The 20,648-nt window shown below is 41.1% G+C and overlaps 1 protein-coding gene across 1 annotated transcript in view; it reads right to left on the bottom strand.

The window, feature by feature from the left end:
- LOC118409225 (transient receptor potential cation channel subfamily M member 1-like) overlaps positions 1–20,648 on the bottom strand; it is a gene marked incomplete in the record, with an annotated part of 118,080 nt that overhangs the window by 45,569 nt on the left and 51,863 nt on the right. Inside the window, 4 exon segments of the mRNA XM_035810093.1 lie at positions 507–558; positions 1,081–1,168; positions 1,273–1,455; positions 8,662–8,741. Of these exon segments, the coding sequence (XP_035665986.1) occupies positions 507–558; positions 1,081–1,168; positions 1,273–1,455; positions 8,662–8,741 (403 nt within the window).

The following is a 20,648-nucleotide window of genomic DNA, read 5'->3' as shown; positions in this document are numbered from 1 at the left end:
ACATTCTGGTCACAACATGATATAAGCATATACTGAAACATAAGAAACATTCTGGTTAACAACATGATATTAGCATATACTTGAACATAACAACACCATTCTGGTCATACTATACTGGAACACTATACTAGAACAAAACAACACTATTCAGCAGCTGGAGAATGATGTCTGGCTTCGTGTCATGGGACATTCGAACATACTGGAAAAAAACAACAAACATTCTGGTCAACATCATGATATCAGTACATACTGGAACATAAGAAACATTCTGGTTAACAACATGATATCAGCACATACTGGAACAGAACAACACTATTCTGGTCAACATCATGATATAAGCATATACTGTAACAAAACAACACTATTCAGCAGCTGGAGAATGATGTCTGGAAAAAACAGCCATTCTGGTTAACAACATGATATAAGCATATACTGGAACATAACAACACCAATCTGGTTATACTATACTGCAACACTATTCTCAGACTGGAACAAAACAACACTATTCAGCAGCTGGAGAATGATGTCTGGCTTTGTGTCATGGGACATCCGAACATACTGGAACAAAACAAGCACAATTCTGTTTTAACATTCATATACATATTGGGACAACACAACCATGCTGTTAAACATCCGCACAACATTTACTACACAACCAAGTGTCGCCATTTCAATCATGTCTTTATTGCAATTCTTGTTTAAAGAAAGGAACAAGGGCACTGTGGGCCCATGCCCTGACCATGTGTCCCCTTCCTTTGAGAGCAGGTCCTCTGGCAAGCGTAAAATTCAGATTGACCAAGGGTGCTACTGGGTGATATGTGGCTAGTTTTTTGTTGTTGAGAACAGGCAAAAGTCAATGTGCGCGTGGATGTCATTAATAAAATTAAGTTAATGTGGACTTTACACTGAATGAGTTCCCCGGCCCTACCTCTGCTTTGCTGGTGTACCCAGCCCCCTGGAACTCCAGCATTCAAACAAGCAAACAAACAAACAAACAAACAAACAAACCTGAGCCTTGCTGGTGTACCCAGCCCCCTGGAACTCCAGCATTCAAACAAACAAACAAACAAACAAACAAACCTGTGCCTTGCTGGTGTGCCCAGCCCCCTGGAACTCCAGTGTGCCGAAGGCGTCTGACGGACTCTCCTCCGTGTGTGCTGCCGGGCTCCTTCAGACCAACAAACAAACAAACAAACAAACAAACAAACAAACCTGTGCCTTGCTGGTATGCCCAGCCCCCTGGAACACCAGCCAACAAACAAACAAACAAACAAACAAACCTGTGCCTTGCTGGTGTGCCCAGCCCCCTGGAACTCCAGTGTGCCGAATGCGTCTGACGGGCTCTCCTCCGTGTGTGCAGCTGGGCTCCATCGAACCTCCTCCATGCAGGATGTGCTCTGGGCGCTCCTCGCTTCCGAGGAATGTTCCCCCTCCAGCCTCCCGCATCCGCATCTCCTGGGGACAGAGGGGGTTAGGGTTGGTTACTTAGAGCCTTAAGGTTGTGTTTAGGGTTGGACACTAAGAGACTTAAGCCTTTTTTTTAAGGGTCTACGTTCAAATTCCTAGCAAAAACTCTGAATGAGGAGAGGCAGTGCGGGTTGTAATTAATTTTTGTTGATGTTTAACTTTATCCAGCCTGTCACACCTGCATCTTCTGGGGACAGAGGGCAGTCTGGTGGACACTTAGGGCCTAAAGGTTCTGCGTTTGAATTCCTAGGAAACTTTGAACAGAGGCAATGAGGGTTGTACTATAGCTAGTAATTAGATTTTGTTGATGTTTGACTTTATCCAGCCTCCCACACATCCATGTCCTGGGGATAGTGGGGGTCTGGTGGTTAGGGTTGGCTACTACAGCCTAAAGATTCTGGGTTTGAATTCCTGGCAAAAACTATAAACAGAGGCAGTGAGGGTTGTACTAGTATTTGATTTTGCTAATGTTTGACTTTATCCAGCCTCCCACACCCACATCTCCTGGGGACAGAGGGAATTTTGGAGTTAGGGTTGGTTACTTAGAGCCTAAAGATTCTGGGTTCCAATTCCTAGGAAACTCTGAGTAGAGGAAATGAGGTTTGCGATTAGATTTTGATGATGTTTGACTTTATTCCCCCTCCAGCCTCCCACACCCACATCTCCTGGGGACAGAGGATGGTCGTATTAAGGTTGGACACTTAGAGCCTTAAGGGTCTGGGTTCCAAATTCCTAGGAAACTCTGAATAGAAGCAGTGAGGTTTGTACTAGTATTTATATTTTGCTGATGTTACATTCTAAACCCTGTAAGAATGCAAATTTGCCACAATCGTTTTCCAAGAGAAAAAAAAATGTATAAGTAACAGAGATTTCAGCACCAAGGAAAGCGCCTTCTCTATCTGTTAACATTTTCATTCATTCAGTCATTTATTCCTTCATTCTTTCAGCCCGGCTTTCTCCAGAATAGTGTCATTCAAGTCAGCTACAGATCCATAGTTGCATGTTGAAAGAATTTACTACACAGTTGTTGAATCTTTGTTGGGAATGTGAATAGTTGTGTGTGGAAAAGCACCTGAGGGTCGGGTGAGATTTACTGTGAAAGTGTTCACAGATTGAGGTGTTATGTGGCAGTGTGCTGTGCTGTGCTGTGTAAGGTGCACTCTCACTGCACTTGTGTCATGCTTGCGTCACTGCAGGGTTCGAAAGATACTCAACGAATTTCAACGATAAAGAACCAATTTTCTTACTTTTTCCGCATTTTGTCGTATTCTAAGTCATACTTTTATGTATCTGTATCTATAATCTGTATCTATATAGCCAGTATAACCGCCGTTCGGCGTAACACACCAGCTTCTGGATCTGTATCTATATAGCCGGTATAACCGCCGTTAGGCATAACACACCAGCTTCGCAGGCACGCGGTACAGCAGCAGCTGTATTAGGCAATATCTAAATTATATAAAATCGGAGAAAATAACAAAACAGTGAACAAACCCCGCAGTGATGCAAGCTTAATGCAACTTCAGCGAGAGTGCACTTTAAGAGTGCAATTTACTGTGAAAGTGGCCACTGATTGAGGTGTTATGTATCAGTGTGACCCCTGATCTGGCCGTGCTCTGTAAGAGTTGTCCCTGATTGAGTTGTTATGCAGCAGTGTTAACCGCTGACCTGGCTATACTGTGTAAGAGTTGCCCCTGATTGAGGTGTTGTGTAGCAGTGTTAACCGCTGACCTGGCTATACTGTGTAAGAGTTGTCCCTGATTGAGGTGTTATGAAGCAGTGTTAACCGCTGACCTGGCCGTACTCTGTAAGAGTTGCCCCTGATTGAGGTGTTATGTAGCAGTGTTAACCGCTGACCTGGCTATACTGTGTAAGAGTTGCCCCTGATTGAGGTGTTATGTAGCAGTGTTAACCGCTGACCTGGCTATACTGTGTAAGAGTTGCCCCTGATTGAGGTGTTGTGTAGCAGTGTTAACCGCTGACCTGGCTATACTGTGTAAGAGTTGCCCCTGATTGAGGTGTTGTGCAGCAGTGTTAACCGCTGACCTGGCTATACTGTGTAAGAGTTGCCCCTGATTGAGGTGTTATGTAGCAGTGTTAACCGCTGACCTGGCTATACTGTGTAAGAGTTGTCCCTGATTGAGGTGTTATGGAGCAGTGTTAACCGCTGACCTGGCTATACTGTGTAAGAGTTGTCCCTGATTGAGGTGTTATGTAGTGTTAACCGCTGACCTGGCTATACTGTGTAAGAGTTGTCCCTGATTGAGGTGTTGTGTAGCAGTGTTAACCGCTGACCTGGCTATACTGTGTAAGAGTTGTCCCTGATTGAGGTGTTATGTAGCAGTGTTAACCGCTGACCTGGCTATACTGTGTAAGAGTTGCCCCTGATTGAGGTGTTATGTAGTGTTAACCGCTGACCTGGCTATACTGTGTAAGAGTTGCCCCTGATTGCGGTGTTATCTAGCAGTGTTAACCGCTGACCTGGCTATACTGTGTAAGAGTTGTCCCTGATTGAGGTGTTATGCAGCAGTGTTAACCGCTGACCTGGCTATACTGTGTTGAGGGCGGTTGTTATCAGCAGGAGATTTGAGGTCCTGAATAAGAATGGAGCACGGCGCCCAGCAATTTACAACAATTTTCCACAGGCGACGTTACGCATGCAAACTTCAAGCATCTGTAATCGCCCAAGTGAATTGTTGCACAACATTGTAGCCTACTTGAAACCGTGTCCTTACTTGAGAGATGATCTTTGCATATATTTACATTCATGTATCAGGGCTCGAAATACTGGGTGCATGTGCACCCAAAATTGGAGCTGTGCACCCAATTATTTTCTGTGGGTGCACAGATATTTTCTTGGGTTTATGTATGTTAAGATATCAAAGTGTACTAGACAGTATATATTATAATTCATATTCTTGACATCTAAGGGTTAGAAAGATAATAAAAATGTCTGTCGTGGTACTTGTTTAAGAATTTGATAGCATGTAACTATGTTTTGTTATTAGGTTTTTCTGACATTCTACTTAAATTTAAGTGGTGCACCCAAACAATTTTTGGTGCACCCAATTTTTTAAGCTGGGTGCACCAGTGCACCTAATGCCAAAAATGAATTTCGAGCCCTGTGTATATAAGACAGTTTGGTTATCAGCAGCCTTACACAAGTGTCAGTGGCAACCGCACAAGCTCCACAATTGCCATACATGCTTGTGTGTCCATGTAGAGAGTGCAGTGGGGCAAAATGGGCAATTCTACAGGTAGAGATCCCGATCAGAGTCAATTTAGAGGTAAACTGGAAAGGTAGGCCCATACTTTTCAATGCTGTAGGGGCACTGGGTTATCACTAGGGCTGGGTATCGGTACAGCGTACCGGTACAAAACCGTTTTTTCTTATTGGACCGGTCCAGAAAAACCGGACCTGAAAAAATCATTTGGACCGGATGTTGGACCGATTAGAAAATTAACAGATTATTTTATCAGGCATTCACACGTTTTGGCGCTTGCAGTTGGAAGAAAATGACAAGAGTGAAGTAGAGTAGAGTTTATAGTAATTTCTACCAAGGTTTACAGTCAATCGTACAGGTGCAGTTAGCGTTGTAGGATTTTAAAACGCCAGTGTAAGTCTAATACTCCACCAAACAGATTTCTTTACAGTAAAATGGACCATTGGTATGAGTCATACTGAATCAGGTCCAGGTTCAGGTCCGGACCTGGACCTGATCCTTTGGACCTGAACCGGACCTGGACCTGAATTTTCTGTACCGGTACCCAGCCCTAGTTATCACTATGTCTGGGGCATGTTACTGGAAGGCGGCATTTACGCAACAATACACCACCATTTAAAAGTAAGATCCTCTCAAAGGACAATCAGAACTTTTCAACCTTGATACACGTCACCTAAGGTTAAATGATTGAAACTGAAGATTTATATTTATCAATGGGAGACCACCCTGAAAAAACCTGACCAAAGTCCCAACCAGTAATATTGGCAAATCTGCCAGACTAGAATCTCACCCTGACATTTGACATATATGATAAATATAAAAGAAAAATGGGGAAATTTATTGCTGTAACAATGTTTATCATTTTTTGATACATTACTAGGATTATCTGTTAAGCTGTTCCTGATAAGACAATTTCCGTTCTCAGCTGAGACAGAAAACAAAGTTTTACACCCGCAGTTTCCCTGTAAATGGTCTACGCAAAACTGTGTGGATTTGCATGCAGCACCCTGTTCCACACAGTGTTACTATCCTGCAAGGTCCTTAAACCAATAATCCGTACCCCATTAAACACCATGAATCTCTCTGTGTAATATCCCCAGGGCTCATCTATGGGGGAGCAGATGGTATAAATCTTTGCTGTGACATAAATCAGGACTTAGGCCCACTTTACATTACGCTTTTCGCGTTAGCGGTAAATTTCCCGTTATCGGGACGCCGCTATCGGCACCTCTTTAGACACACCGCCCGGAAATCTGACAGGACACCCGCGGCGCGCGGTGGAATGTAAAATCTTGGTGAAAGTCTACCCGTAAAGATCGCAGTTCTTTTTAGCTGCACGTTGTTATATTGAACAAACGTTAATTTTTTGTTTGCATACCGCTACCAAGTGATTGAAAATTCAAATACGTGACTTGCATGAGAAATACAAGTCCCTGACTACGTTGTTGTTTCGCTGACACTTCCAGTAACTTCGACCACAAAATTTTCGATAAAAAAGCACTTAAAAACCCTTTCAAAGCGAACTGTTTGATAGAAGATCCCTTTCTTTCAGTGATGACCTGCTAAATTATGGCTACGTACTGAAATAACCGTGAATATACGCACAATTCCTGCAGGTATAATAACTACCTCGTACATAAAAACTCAAGCTGCCAGCAGTTCATGTGGCGGGAATTTCCCCACCAATGTCATAGCAACGGCCACCACTGTCATAGCAACGGCCAATCGGAGACGCGTAATGGGATTACTTCATGCAAAATTTGCAGAGATAGCGGCTTCTGGTTTCGGTACAACGTAACGATGTATTGCAGGAGAAAATATTCGGAATCGAACTTGTATATTTTTTTACAGGTCTTCCACGAAAATTGTGCAAAAGTAGGTCGTCCAAAAATGTGAGAATGAGACTATTTTTCGCTGACATCCCGCCTGCTTTGAAGGTTGACTGCAGACCCGATTGACGTAAGAGCCTGCGTAGGTGGCCATTAGTGGCATTACGGAAAAGGCAGGCCGTGAAAACTATTTTTTCTGCGTAGTTCGGGTTGATTTTTGGGTTGACATTCATTCTACTAGTATATAAAAAAGTAACTATCGGGAGACTGTTTTCTTATCACTGTATTCTTACCCAGCGTTATGAACATGATCGCTGCTGGCAATTTTCCTCCAATGTTTTGCAAATCTGAGTTTCTGTACCCACCATTTTTTCGCGCCATATGCTAATAAGCGCGCGCTTTATGCTAAACGTCTAAACCCTGACTCCCGCTAACGCGAGCCCGACGTGTTCGCTTTATACGCAGTTTGGCGTTGACGGGGACTCCCGCTGAGCCTACGGCCGTACGCTTCGGAGTGGACGGGAGAAAATTTGACGATAGCGGGACTACGTTAACGGGAACTCTCTTTACACGGGGCTCCCGCTAACGCAGTCCCGCTAACGCCAGTCCCGCTAACGCGAAAAGCGTAATGTAAAGTGGGCCTTAGTCCTGCATACCATCCTACATGAACATTAGCTGGTGTGTTACGGTGTGTGGGCAGTTATACCGGCTATATTGATAAAGATACAGATACAATATCCCCAGGGCTCATCTATCAGGCAGAAGATGGTATAAATCTCTGCTGTGACATAAATCGGGACTCAGTCCTGCATATCATGTGAGGGGTTTGAAAGGGGGGTGGCTCCATGCTCAAACGTGGTGTTGATTGTGATGGGGCCTTCCCAATCCACTGATGTAGTTTGATGAAAAGTGTGACACCTATCTTTTTGCATCACTGGCCATACTACCGTGCACCTACCTGGTTGGGATACCCGAAGAGGATTTTGACCAGTATACATAATTATAGAAAGATAACGCTAGTTCACCTTTATCCGTGGGGTGACCTTTATCCGTTGTCTTTAATAACAGCACATTTAGGAGTACTAAGTCTGCAGACTGTAGTTTCAAATTTTCAATATTTTCAAAATGTTCCGATATGGAACCACCGTCCGTCAACTTCATATCCTTAAATATGTTTTTTTCTTACAAGCAACGAATATAGGTTACCCTTGGATAAAGGTGAGCCAGCATTGTTAGATAGATAGGTGAGTCATTGGTTTGATTGCTGGAATTCCAGGCAAGGTGATATGTCCTTGGGAAGGGAACGTTACAAATTCATCCTTACTCTGCCCACGTGTATAAATGAGAAAATGACTTTGTTTCGGGAGGTAAAACATTGTGGAAGGAGATGGTTGAGCTCTGCCTCCCAATACGATGTCCTAAAAACAGTGGATAACACCCCACTGAGCCTACGGCCTCAAAAATGGTACAGGACTACCAAGTTAGCCTTTACCAATGCTCAAACTTGTCATACCATTTTGGACAACGCTTTGTGTGGCACTTTGCAACAACTACACAATTTTTGCCCCCAAAATATGATGAGATAATACTAGGCTCCACATTAGCAATTTCCAGTCAATAACATTATCCCATTGAGTAATCTCTGTGGGTACATGTAGGTGGCAAGTTGTGCATACTAATAGTAGATGGCTAAAGATCATGACAGCTAAACTAAAGATGATATAGTCTTGATAGTGGAGAATGCTGACACTGTTCAGAAGGATTTGTAAAGCTGATACCAATTTTGCGCCGCTAATCTTGAAAGTCTAACTTTATACATCATGCATCCTAGCCTTCAAATATGTGAAATCAAATCAAGTCATGTTTGAACAAGCGCATGAATTTTTGATATTGCAATACAGTATAACGCTAGTTCACCTTTATCCGTAGGGTAACCTTTATCCGTTCTTTTTAAGAACAATGTTTTTAGGGAAATCCAGTCAACAGATGATGGTTCCAACCTGCATTATTTTGAAAATAGAACAATTTGAAACTACCTTCCATCGACTTGATATCCCTGGATACCATGTTTAGCAACACAACGGATATAGGTTACCCCCGCCGATAAAGGTGAACTAACGTTATACAGTAGTCCTTCTCACCTATGGGGGTCTCTCTGATTCAGCACAAACTTGATACACTCCCTCTTGCTGAACGTCTTCTCTATCCAGGACTTCTGGGCCTGCAGAGGAAACATGGCGGACATGGTGAGCTCACTGAGCCGAGTCGATGAGGGTTAGACTTCCGGGTAATAAGACACACCAAGAGGCAGTTACTCGACAAGCAACTGGGTGTGATTTTGGAAATGGTCAGACGTTTCATAATATTAGCATCCACTTTGATCTTTCGGCAGTGACATTGAAGTGATGTGGAAGAAACTGGTTTCATATTGGAATCCAAAATTGTTTTCAGCTTGACCTTGTTTCCTGTTGGACTCAATCCAAAACTGTCTTCTGCTCGTTTGCATTCATAGCTAGGATTATAATGAACCAGTTTCACCCAAATCTCTTCAGTGTCACTGTCTGAAAGGTTGTGGATGCTATCTGAAACGTCTGACCGTTTCCATGGTTAGTATGCATCTGCTATGGCGAGAAAGGTTTCTGATTCAAAGACGTACAAATTTCAGCATCATGAAAAACGTTCTGGTGAAAGAAGACAGAAATTTGTGAGACGTTCTGGTTACTTGACACTTCTGTGAAATTCAAGGCAAAAAGTTCAGGGCCATGAAAAATGTCCTGGTCACAGATGACACACATTTGTGTGTGGGGGGTTATGCCTGGCAGATCTTATTCTGCAAGAAAACTGCGATATTAAGTGTGATCCAAACTTCAGAAAGCTGTTTTCTGACTTGCACCAGAATCACTGGGAGCTAAAAGTGATATCATTGATTTATCTTTCACACCAAAGAAAATGGACTATAATGGGTATAAAGCCTTTGGAATAACATTGCTAGAAAGGTTGCTACAAAAATTTTACGATTGTCACAAATGTTCAGGGCACCAATGACAGCTGTCTATGTGAGAAGCCGTGATCTCTGATGGATCTTATCCTGGAAGAAAACTGCAGTATCAAGTGCTACATAAAAACTTTTCTGATCTGTATCACAGTCACTGGAGCTTAAAGTGACATTGATATTTTGCACCATGGAAAATTGACTATTATTACTGTACAGTCTGTGTAAGACCCTTTCTTGTGATAGCAGCTCTACAAGTGACCATGATGACTTGTCTGGCTGCTATCACAAGAAAGGTTCCCACTTTATGATTGTTGCTTGTGTGACGATTCGTGCTGAATGGATGTTATCCTTCAAAGAAAGCAGCAATTCTAAGTGAAATCTAAAAGAAAAAGCTTTTGTCACTTGAAAATGGCTTGACCACAGATAACACACATTTGTGTACGAAGCTGGGGTTACATTGTGCTACTACAAGCAAGGATTCCACTTTCCTGGAAAATTTAATGGTGATCATAAAAGACGATCTGGTCACAGATGATACACATTTGTGCGTAGTCGTGCCAGATGGATCTTTATCCTTAAAGTTAAAGAAAGTTACAACGTTAAGTGCCATTCCAACAAGAAGGCTTTCTTGACTTGAACCAGAATAACTAGTAGTCAAAAAGGATATCTATATTTCATACCGCAGAAAATGGCCTACTGGGAACTTTGAAAGCACACATCTAAACGAGTTTGCTTAGACTGCAAAAGAAGAGTAAAAGGTGTCAGAATAAAGATGCTGGCAGGGCTTATAGCTTATGTACATGAATCCTTGTAGTTTCTCACAATATTTCCCATTGAATCGTCTCTAAAGAGTCAAACACTTAAGAAAGCATCCACTGTCTTTTAGCGGTGACTAAGAGTGATATTTCTTGGCTTATTTTGAATTCACACTATACTTACTATCTGTATACTATGTATTAATAATAATTTTTACCTGGATGTCTAAACTTTAGATTTATGTTTTTAGCAAAATTGAAGTGACTTCAACTTGGCATACACACAACAATCATCAGTTGTTTATGTTCATCAGCAGCTATATGTGGTATCCCCAAGCTATAAGCAAAGTCATCAAATCTTAGAGATTGATACGTCAGATGGCTATATTTATATAGATTTATGCTTTAACAGCTCTTGGAATGATGCTCCGAATATCTGAAGTGAGCTGGTATATACAAATCAATTTTAAATCCAGCAGTGGTGATAAAGTATCTCCAAGCAGAATGCAACATTAACACATCTTAGGGAATGTCAGATAGCTGTATGCATAGATTTATGCTTTAAGTAGCTCTTGAAATGATGTGCATAAAGTCAGAAGTGTGCTGGCATATACAATTGTACAAATTGTCAACATTTCTTATTATTATCTAGCAGACTGAGGCTACGAGGTATCCCCAAGCATATTGTGTGGACAGATTTATGCTTTTTGTACCTCTTTTTCAACTTTAATCTTACCTTATAGAAATCCACACAAATACAGCAATACACTCTCTGGCCTTGGGCTGACTTTTCAAGTTCACAAACTCTGTAGTGTGGAAAGTAATAAAGGCATTCCCAAGCATGTAAGTAACATTGTCAGCTTATGACTTTTAGCCACTTTAATTTTTAACCTTTTAGTAGCTCTGGAAATGATGTTCACAAAGTCAGAAGTGTGCTGGCATGTACATAACATTTTTCATACCTAGCAGAGGCTACAAGGTATCCCCAGTAGCATATTAAGTAACAGTTCAAGTCTTTGGGAACGTTTCAGAGCTGTATGGATGGATTTATGCTTGCTGAAGCTCTTCAAATGATTTTTTTTAATCTTAACCTTACCTTGAAGAAACGCAAACATATATAGTGTTACACTCTCAAGTTCACCTTGGCAACTTTTCAAGTTCACAAACTCTGTAGTGTGGTACGTTAAATGAAGTAACATTATCAGTTTATGACTTTTAGCCACTTTAATTTTACCCTGAAGAAATGCACACAAATATAGCGGTGCACTCGCCAGCCTTGGACTGACTTTTCAGGTTCACAAACTCTGTAGTGTGGTACCACATGATATAAGGTATTCCCCAGCATGTAAGTGACATGATTAGACCTTGGAGGACGGCCGCTGCTCTGGCCCATTTGGCAAGAAGTACCCATCAGGCTACAGTAATGCCAGCCGCAGGGAAAATGGTCTGTGTTGCCGTGTGATTATGACATACAGTCAAACAGTAATATCATTACACGAGTCGGGGGTAGGAGAAACCCCAAGTACATCCTTGGTCGGTAGTCCTCCTAGGAGACGGAAACTCCGAACAACAAAGCTGCATCTGCTGGAGCCGTCTCACACGTTGCATACAGTTCTGTCCCTGTGAGACTTAGTGCTCCAGTAGACAAGAGGGTGGAGAAGGAATTGCACACTCCTCCTTCACCATAAAAAGTCATGTGTAGGTCAGGCAAATAGGTAAATGCCTGTCTGCCTGCTCATCTGTCGAATCGACAGCAGAATCCATACACAACAGAATCTCACTTGCAGTTTGATGAAAATCATTATGAGTTCAAATTGCTTGAGGCAATTACATTGAAGAAGCCATTACCATAAACATTACATACATCAGTATATTGTGGTTCACCTTTTCAACCTATTATATTCTTGATGGGGGCCAGGCTTACCCATGAATCTGGAGTATGATGGAGCAAGATGTACATGTAAAACCACCCAAGGGGGTGAGGGGGTGGGGGTTGGTGGGCCAGGGGGTGGGGGTTGGGGTGCCAGGGGGTGGGGGTTGGTGGGCCAGGGGGTGGTGTGGTGTGACACAGCCCTCCCCATGGTGATAGAAAATCTCGCACTCTGCCTTTTTCAAAATTAATGTAGGCCTTTCCCTCAGTTATGCTATACCTCTAATCTCAAAAATTGCATTCCAAAGAGGCAACAAAATACTCATTGCAGAAAAATCATGAATTTCTTGAAAGTGAGTATATGATGGTGCTGGGAATATAGTATTATGGGGGGAGCAGTACTGTTCCATTCTCTGGGGAAATTTCATGGAAGTTGGAGTTGAAATCTTCAGAAACTACTTGATGTACAATATACACTATACTCATGGTATCTGATTTCATCACATAGTCAAAGTGTAATAAAGGAGGATAATGTTGTTTCAGAATGGGAGAAGGGACGAAATTGGTGAACTTTTCAAATATTGAAAATCTAGTTTTTTTTATACTGTTGGCATCTGACTCATCACAATCATACATGGACAGAGCCATAAAGGAGGATAGTGCTGCCCCCAAATGGGAAAAGGGAGGAAGTTGGTCTTCAAAAGTTGAGAAACAATAATGTGCTCCAGACCTGGTATCTGACTTCATAACATACATGCACAGTGTCATCACAAAGAGCATTATATCATCCCAGAGTCCGTGAAGATTGCATGGAAATTACTTTACTTTACTTTGGCCGAGTTCCCGCTCGAACCAGGCCTGCATGGAAGTAGGTAGATAAGTAGATCACAAAGACTTATTACTTTTGGTTAAGGTAAGTATGCAAACTAAGGCTGGAGTGTGAGTAACAAGCACATTAAGGCAGGGTCACAGTTGTGCCATGGCCTTGGTGGCGGTTCTTGGTCATCAATACGCCACACATAAGCTGTAAGTACCCCATTACTGAACGGGCCAATCTATATTCATGGTAAGATCGGCGGCACACCAACGGATGCGAACCCAGAACCTCTGGTTTCAGAATCAAACACCCTGCCAACTACACCCCACTGTATTATAAAGCATACCACAAAACCTATAGTGGATCAGGATTGGACACAAAATTATTACTTTTGGTAAATCACGCAGAAGGTTGATAACGTGGTAAAAGACAGACAGATTGTAATTCAAGTTGGAACACTTGAACGTGAGGCAAGATAAGTAGATCACAAAGACTTATTGCTGTTGGCTAGGTAAATATTATGCAGACTAAGGCTGCAGTGTATATATATGTAAGTTTTTTTGTAACAAGCACATTAAGGTAGGGTCACAGTTGCACCATGGCCTTGGTACCGGTTCCTGGTCATCAATACACCACACATAAGCTGTAAGTACCCCATTACTGAACGGGCCAATCTATATTCATGGTAAGTAAGGACCCGGGCACCGTAACCTTGAAGTATGCTCCCAGATCAATAACATAATGCAGACTATTCTCGGGGCCAGCTTTTATACGGGGAGGTGGGCTTGAAATTCATTTTGGTACACTTCATCAAAAACTTCAGATGCACAGCAAAACATTTGGGTGCATCACATGAAATAAAGCAGAACATAAAAGATATGATGATGATCAAAATATAAATCACAAACATTGACCTTATGAGTTTGTGATCTTGAGTTGTTTTTGTTATTAAGTATGAGTTGTTATTCTTTTGAGTTTTCCTAAGTTGCTTGTATGATTTACAAATCTAAATTGGATTTATTATTATTGCTTTGTTATGTTCAATCCTATGTTAGTTGTTATTTTTGTACTTTGAGTTATTATTATTGTTATAGGGCTCCCTTGGAAATCAGTTACTACGTTAACTGAAGGGACTACCCTAAAGATCAATAAATAAAAATTAAAAAAATAAAAATAAATTGCTGCCTCTTTTTAGAACTTGAATCAGTAATTCTATAACCAGCTTTTTTCTGATACTTAGATGTCAAGAATGTTCTGTTTGTATAACTCTATACATTAGGTGCACCAGTGCACATCCACAAAAATCAACTGCGCAGCTCCAATGTTCAGGGGTGCCTAAGCATTTGCACAAATCCTATGAAATTCGTACGAATATTATGTGATGCACACAAATCACTATGCGAAAACGCACGAATATTATGAAATTCGCACGAATCACTATGCAAAAACGCACGAATATTATGAAATTCGCACAAATCACTTATGTGATTCACACGAACCTCATGAGATTCGTGTGTATCACATAATATTCGTACGAATTTCATAGGGTTAGTGCAAATGCTTAGGCACCCCTGATGTTGGGGGCACAAAAATGCATAATGCACCAAGTAGTTCCAGTCCCAGGGGAGATAAATTGTTTTTCTTTCTTATCAGGTCAGAAACAAGCACACAGGAAACTAGATCAATAGATACGCTGCCAGCTTATAAACTCTGATATCTCAGTGCCAGACATCATAGGAGATATAATGTCTCCTCTTTGCCATCAGACTTGCCCTTTAAAAAAAAATCACAAAACACAAGCACGGGCAAGTCATTTATATTACAAGCGACGCAATAATTCCATTATCCAATAACCTTAATTCTTATTTCCCAAATGCAGTCTTAATTTTGTTTGAGCATCTTATGAATGCAATAACTCTGCAGTATATACATGAAATAGAATTGCCTTGTAGTTTGAAATTGGTTGGTGAGATTATAGGCAACGGGTCAGGCAAGCAGAGAAGTGCTCTGGGAAGAAAAAGCATGACGGCCTTCTGTCCTGGTGTTACAATCTGAGTTAAGGAGATTAAAGGCTGATGCCTGGCTGAAGACTTTGACTTAAGGAGGTTTTCTTGGCCGGTTTCCATTTGTGGTGCTGAGTGCTGTAATCAAAGTGTCAGAGACGATGGTCATCTTTGGGTGCTTCAGACTGGTGTACACATGTGTGGGTTACCAAGTACCCACGATCTCTGTAACCTATAATTATACAGGTATATGTAGCTGTTACTAAAGACTTTACTGTCATGAGCTGGAAAGCTTTGTTACCTCCCATCCCATTCAAATTGGATTTGCAGGCCTTCAATCAAGCATTTTTTTAAATACCAATTCCCCCCAAAATGAGTTTTGGGCCTTATTTTCAATAGCCTTATATTTCCGAGAGAAAAAAATAGCCAACAGACAATTCAGCACCAAGGACAGTATGCTCCTTAACTGTATATTGTAATGTAAATATGTGTGATGTACCTGATGTAATTTTAAATGTGGTCATTTTTGTAATCTTTCTGTCATGTCCATTATGTGATATTGCAATGATGTATTTTTAGGTGGAGGACCACAGGAAGAACATTGTTAAGCTAACTGTGGATCCAAATCAGGCTTTTAGCCAGTATGCGTCAACGCGTCATCTGAACGCCCTTTTCTTAGAATAATAAGAAATTTGATGCCCCTGGACGCCCTATACTGGGGAGAAAATCCTCTAACAAGCATGAAATTCTGATTGACCAGGGATGCTACCAGGTCATCTGTGGTCACAGTCTTCTACTGTGACATCTGTAACAGTATTTTTGCCTCTTGGGATACCTTAGAATGCACTGTTTTAACTTAAAATCATGAAAAACTCTGCACCATGGAAGGTGGATGCCTCCAGACCCCCCTACAATAGTCACTTACCGCAACTCACCAATAAGTTTGGACACCCTATTACAAAATCCTAGCTAAAAGCCTGATCCAAATAAAGCCAAAGTCAAATGTTCCCACTTTTGTGCATGGTGAGGGGATTTCTATTCCATGCACATCTGGCTCCAGGCCACGGTTCACCTTCACCCCGTGGTGCCACCTGGGATCGATACTCGCCCCTTCGCCTTCTCAAATTACCAACTAACAGTTTCTCAGGACATTGTAAATGCAGAAATGTTCACGGTGGATCAATGTTCGCGGTTTTCGCAGTGACCATTTCACAGCGAACTCAAAACTCCCGCGACCAATTTTCTATTATGGTATTAGACTGCAGTCTATTAAATTCCCGCGAACTTAAATGCATTGAACTTGAACTTTGAACTTTATTAAAATCACCACTTTGCAGGCAATTTAGCCTGAATTGTGTTGGTGTTTACAAGCTTCGTTATTAAACATTGTTTAAAAAGTTATTACAATTTTAAAGGCATACTTTACATTGACTTATAATTTTGCTTAAAATCACAAATTACAGACGTTTACTATACAATATTTGTAACAATTTACAGTATGCTGATGACACGCACGCATGCACACACTCGCACACGTACACATACATGATGGATGTCGCTCTAAACATCTGGAAGTAACCCTCAAGGTTTTTCAATCCAGTTGTAGAGATTGGATTGTATTTGGATATGTTTCTAAGGTGGTTTTTATACATCAATCCTCCCAGAATCTTTTCTGCACCCCACAAAACTTGTCCAGAAGAGCAATAACCGATAACGCGCCACAGACCACGGTTCACCTTCACCCCTTGGGGCCACATGGGATCGATACTCGCCCCTTCGCCTTCTAAAATTACCCACCTACCAGATGTGAAGATCCATCCACAGATTCTCAGGTTAGGCTGGTGACACGCACACACTCTCGCCTGCACGCACATACACACGCACGCACACATGTAGACATAACTTTCTTGGCAAAAGTAATTATCAGCACCAGACACTTGTCTTGAAAAAAATGTTTTGAAGATTACATTTGCATACAAATCCTTAGTGACTTTGACTTGTTCAACCATTTTTTCTAGTTAGAGGTAATGCCAGTTCATTCTAGTGACGCTGAAGAAGAGTGATGGATGTCACTCTTAAACATCCGGAAGTAATTCTCCGTTTTTATATCCAACTGTACAGATTGGATTGTATCTGAACATGTTTTTAAGGTGGTCTTTAGACATAAATCGAGCCAGAATCTTTCCTGCACCCCACAAAATGTCTCCAGACAGGCAATAACCGATAAAGCGCCGCGGACCACGGTTCAAGTTCGCCCCACCAGGATCAGTATTCCCCCCTCGGCATGCCCAAATTGCCTCCCATCCCATCAAAGTTCAGGCAAGATGGAGTAGACTCATTCCATGTGACACGGTCGTTATTGGTGATCCAAAACAGGGGGCAAACGGTCCCTGCATACAAAACTCGAAGGAGCAGCGTGTCAAAACAGGGCTCCAAATACCACCTGCATATGCAGGTTGGTGCAGGTAAAATTGGAGCTGTGCAGGTATTTCTGATGTCTACCTGCATTTAACCTGTACTGAGCCATGTACTGGGTTTTATACATAAATGTACTATAATGTAGCTGTATATGGATTGTTACTAGCTGCATTGACTGTTACCAGCTATAAAGTATAACAGAAAATAACAATGGGTCCTGAACAATCTAAGTATGATCCATACTTGCTAAATTCAGAGTGGTGCACGTAAAACTTGTCTGGTGCAGGTAATCTTCAATGTTAACTGCAGGTATACAGAAAAAAGTATTTTGAGCCCTACAGACGCAATGGAACTCTCATGTTCTTATATTCATCATAAGAACCATGAGTAAAAGTGAGAGATGACCCTATATACAAAACTGTTTATGATGATGACAAAACTCACAGGAACAGTGTTACACAAGCTACTGGGCTCTTAGAAAAATCACAGCGATTCTGTTCAAAAGGACTTTCAGTCATGGTCCATAAACTATTATGTTGCCATATGTTATAAGAGTCATGAACAAAAGTGAATGATGACCCTATATACATCACTGCTTTGAATACTATATGTTATAGTTATACATACATGCAATATGCTATATAATAAAGCTTCAAGGAAAGAACTTTGGTTTACGATTTTCTCTACCTCATAAAGTTTAAAAGAAAACTTCTGTAATACATGCTATCCATTTTGATATGAATTTAGCAAAAAGTAAAGTATTCTTACATGTAGACAAGATGAATATTTTGGTGCGTCTCCATAACAAATGTAACCTCTTTTGATTAAACCATGATACTATGGTAACCAACAGTAGATAAAGTATATATATTGTATATAAACTAAGTCTGTCTCTATAACTGCAACTTTTAGCAGCCTCACAGTTGACCTCAGGGTAAGACAAGTGTCTAAAAAAAAAAAAAAAACTGAAAATGGCCCCAATGGTTATTAAGACTAGCTTGGGTACCATCCTTGTTATATAGCTTTAATTGGTTAAAAGGTAGGTAAGAGTGACGGTAGTCCCATAGCCTTTTTTAAGGTTGTAGGAGCAGTAAGTTCCTACTGGTGTCTAGGGCACAGCATTGGAAGGTGAAGCCCAACTTTCTCCTTTTACCGTCTTTTACAGTTTGTACTTCCAAATCTTTGGCCCGTTTGTACTTCCAAAAATTGCCTGGGAGAGGAGATAGGCGCCGCCAGGGGACTAAAATGCCTATTGATACATGCCTATGGCTGATTAAAATGCTATGGGACGAACGAACGAACTTCCAAATCAAAGAGAGGCTTCCATTTTTACCCCTGGTTGGAGTGAGGAAAGTAGTGCTAAGAGCTTTTCCCAAGGGCACAAGATCCGTAGCACGAAAGGATTTGAACCCAGGACCTCTGGATTCCCCCCTCAGCAAACATCCTGCAGCTATGCCTCACAATCCCCCTAAGATGGTTAAACACTAACCAGTATGAAGCCCAGGCTATCACATGATTTCCAAAAGAAAACAAAAAAACTCAAGCAACAGCTAAATCAGCACCAGGGGCAGTACCTTCTGTAACAGTTCAAACATGGGATATGCCGATGGTATGATGTAGACTTTCATAACAATAAAAGATCTGCACAGGAATATCAGCCACTTAGTAAGGAAATAAACTGCTGCTACAAGAACTTTCGAGGAATAAATCCTTATTTCCACTGGGATGAAGTTTTCATCAAAGTTTACGGCGTGCTCACATCTAACGATTCACCCTCTGCACATGCTTTCATTTAAACATTAAGGCAATAAACTGTACTTGGGAGGAGATGAAATTCTGATGTGGGTCATCCCTAGGGTGGTAAATACATGTACAGGGCGTTCATGTTATTTCGTGTCTCCCCACTTATAGCTGGGCACAGAATTTCTGACTGGGGGTACACCAGTGCACATACTATTAGGTATTTGTGAAGTGTTTTGCTAATATTTTACTTTTTTGTGTGTATCTACATACATTAGAAGGTCATGGGCTTGTGAGTTCTGCACTTTAATCTAAACTGAAAATATGTAGCCAGAATGATCACATAAGATTTCCAAAGGAAAAAGAACCTTCCATACATGTTCACACTTGGGTTACATCCATGGTGGGGTGCAAATTTTCTTACAACAAAAAAGATTTGAACAGGAATATCAGCCATTTACTGCACTAAAATTCTGCTCAGAGAGCTTCTAAGAAACAAATCCTTATTTCCACAGGGATAAAGTATCCATCAAGTTCATGTTATTGCGTGCTCACAGTTATACAACTGCACATGCTGACATTCAAGCACTGAGGCAATAAAACCTAGCTGGAAGCACCGTGACATTAAACTGATTTCCATATAGATACATGTACTCTCTAGCCCCAGCTTCACTGAATATAGGAAGTTTTTCCACAGCATACACGGTAATGGTGTAAAAAAAAAAAGGAACAAAAATTTCCTTTTTTTTTTCTTAAAAAAAAACATGTCAGCTGTCTTCATCATTTGTTATTCAGTTGTTTCATTTATGAGGTGTTATTAATTCATTTCTTTTATTGTCTTTAACTGCCATCGTACATTGATAAGTAAGTAACACTTAACTAGAAAAAATACATTGGATTCAACAAGCTAACATCTGTCTTACCACAGCACATTTTATCTACATTTTCTGAAGTCAGTACATGTAAATATTAGTGCTTTTGTTTTGTGCAAATTACAATGCAAAATACACTACCTGCTTCATCAAGGTAACAAATCCTGTACCAAAAACATCTAAATGATATCTTTCACATCTAGGGAGAAAGGCTGTACTTTAACTGAGATGACGTAGTCTTATAAGGCATACATACATACACATTGTACAAAAGAGCCGGAACCAAAATTATGTTGTCCTTTTGACTCATCTCTATTTTAATGTTTGCTGTTTTACTAGCTTCATAAAGATAAAAAATCTCCTACCCAAAAGCTTAAGTGGATATTCTCAGATTTATGACGATATCAAGAATTACTGTTTTGCTTGATGCAGATTTTACCCATAGTCCTATCCATCCAACCCACTGGTGCAGAACAGCCTGCCTTTATTAAACACTTATTGAGCAGCAAAGCCTCGGAGGCAGTGGAATTGCAGATATCTCCTTGAATCCCCTTCACAAATGAATTAGTTATTTTGGTGAAGTGGGGGCCGTCCAGGGTTGGACAAGTCCCATGGCCCAGGCAAGTGCATGTCCTAACTTACTTGTCCAATCAGGAAA

This window comes from Branchiostoma floridae, chromosome 2 (genome assembly GCF_000003815.2).
Source record: "Branchiostoma floridae strain S238N-H82 chromosome 2, Bfl_VNyyK, whole genome shotgun sequence".
Lineage (NCBI taxonomy): Eukaryota > Metazoa > Chordata > Leptocardii > Amphioxiformes > Branchiostomatidae > Branchiostoma > Branchiostoma floridae.
This window is presented reverse-complemented; position numbering and strand designations above follow the sequence as displayed.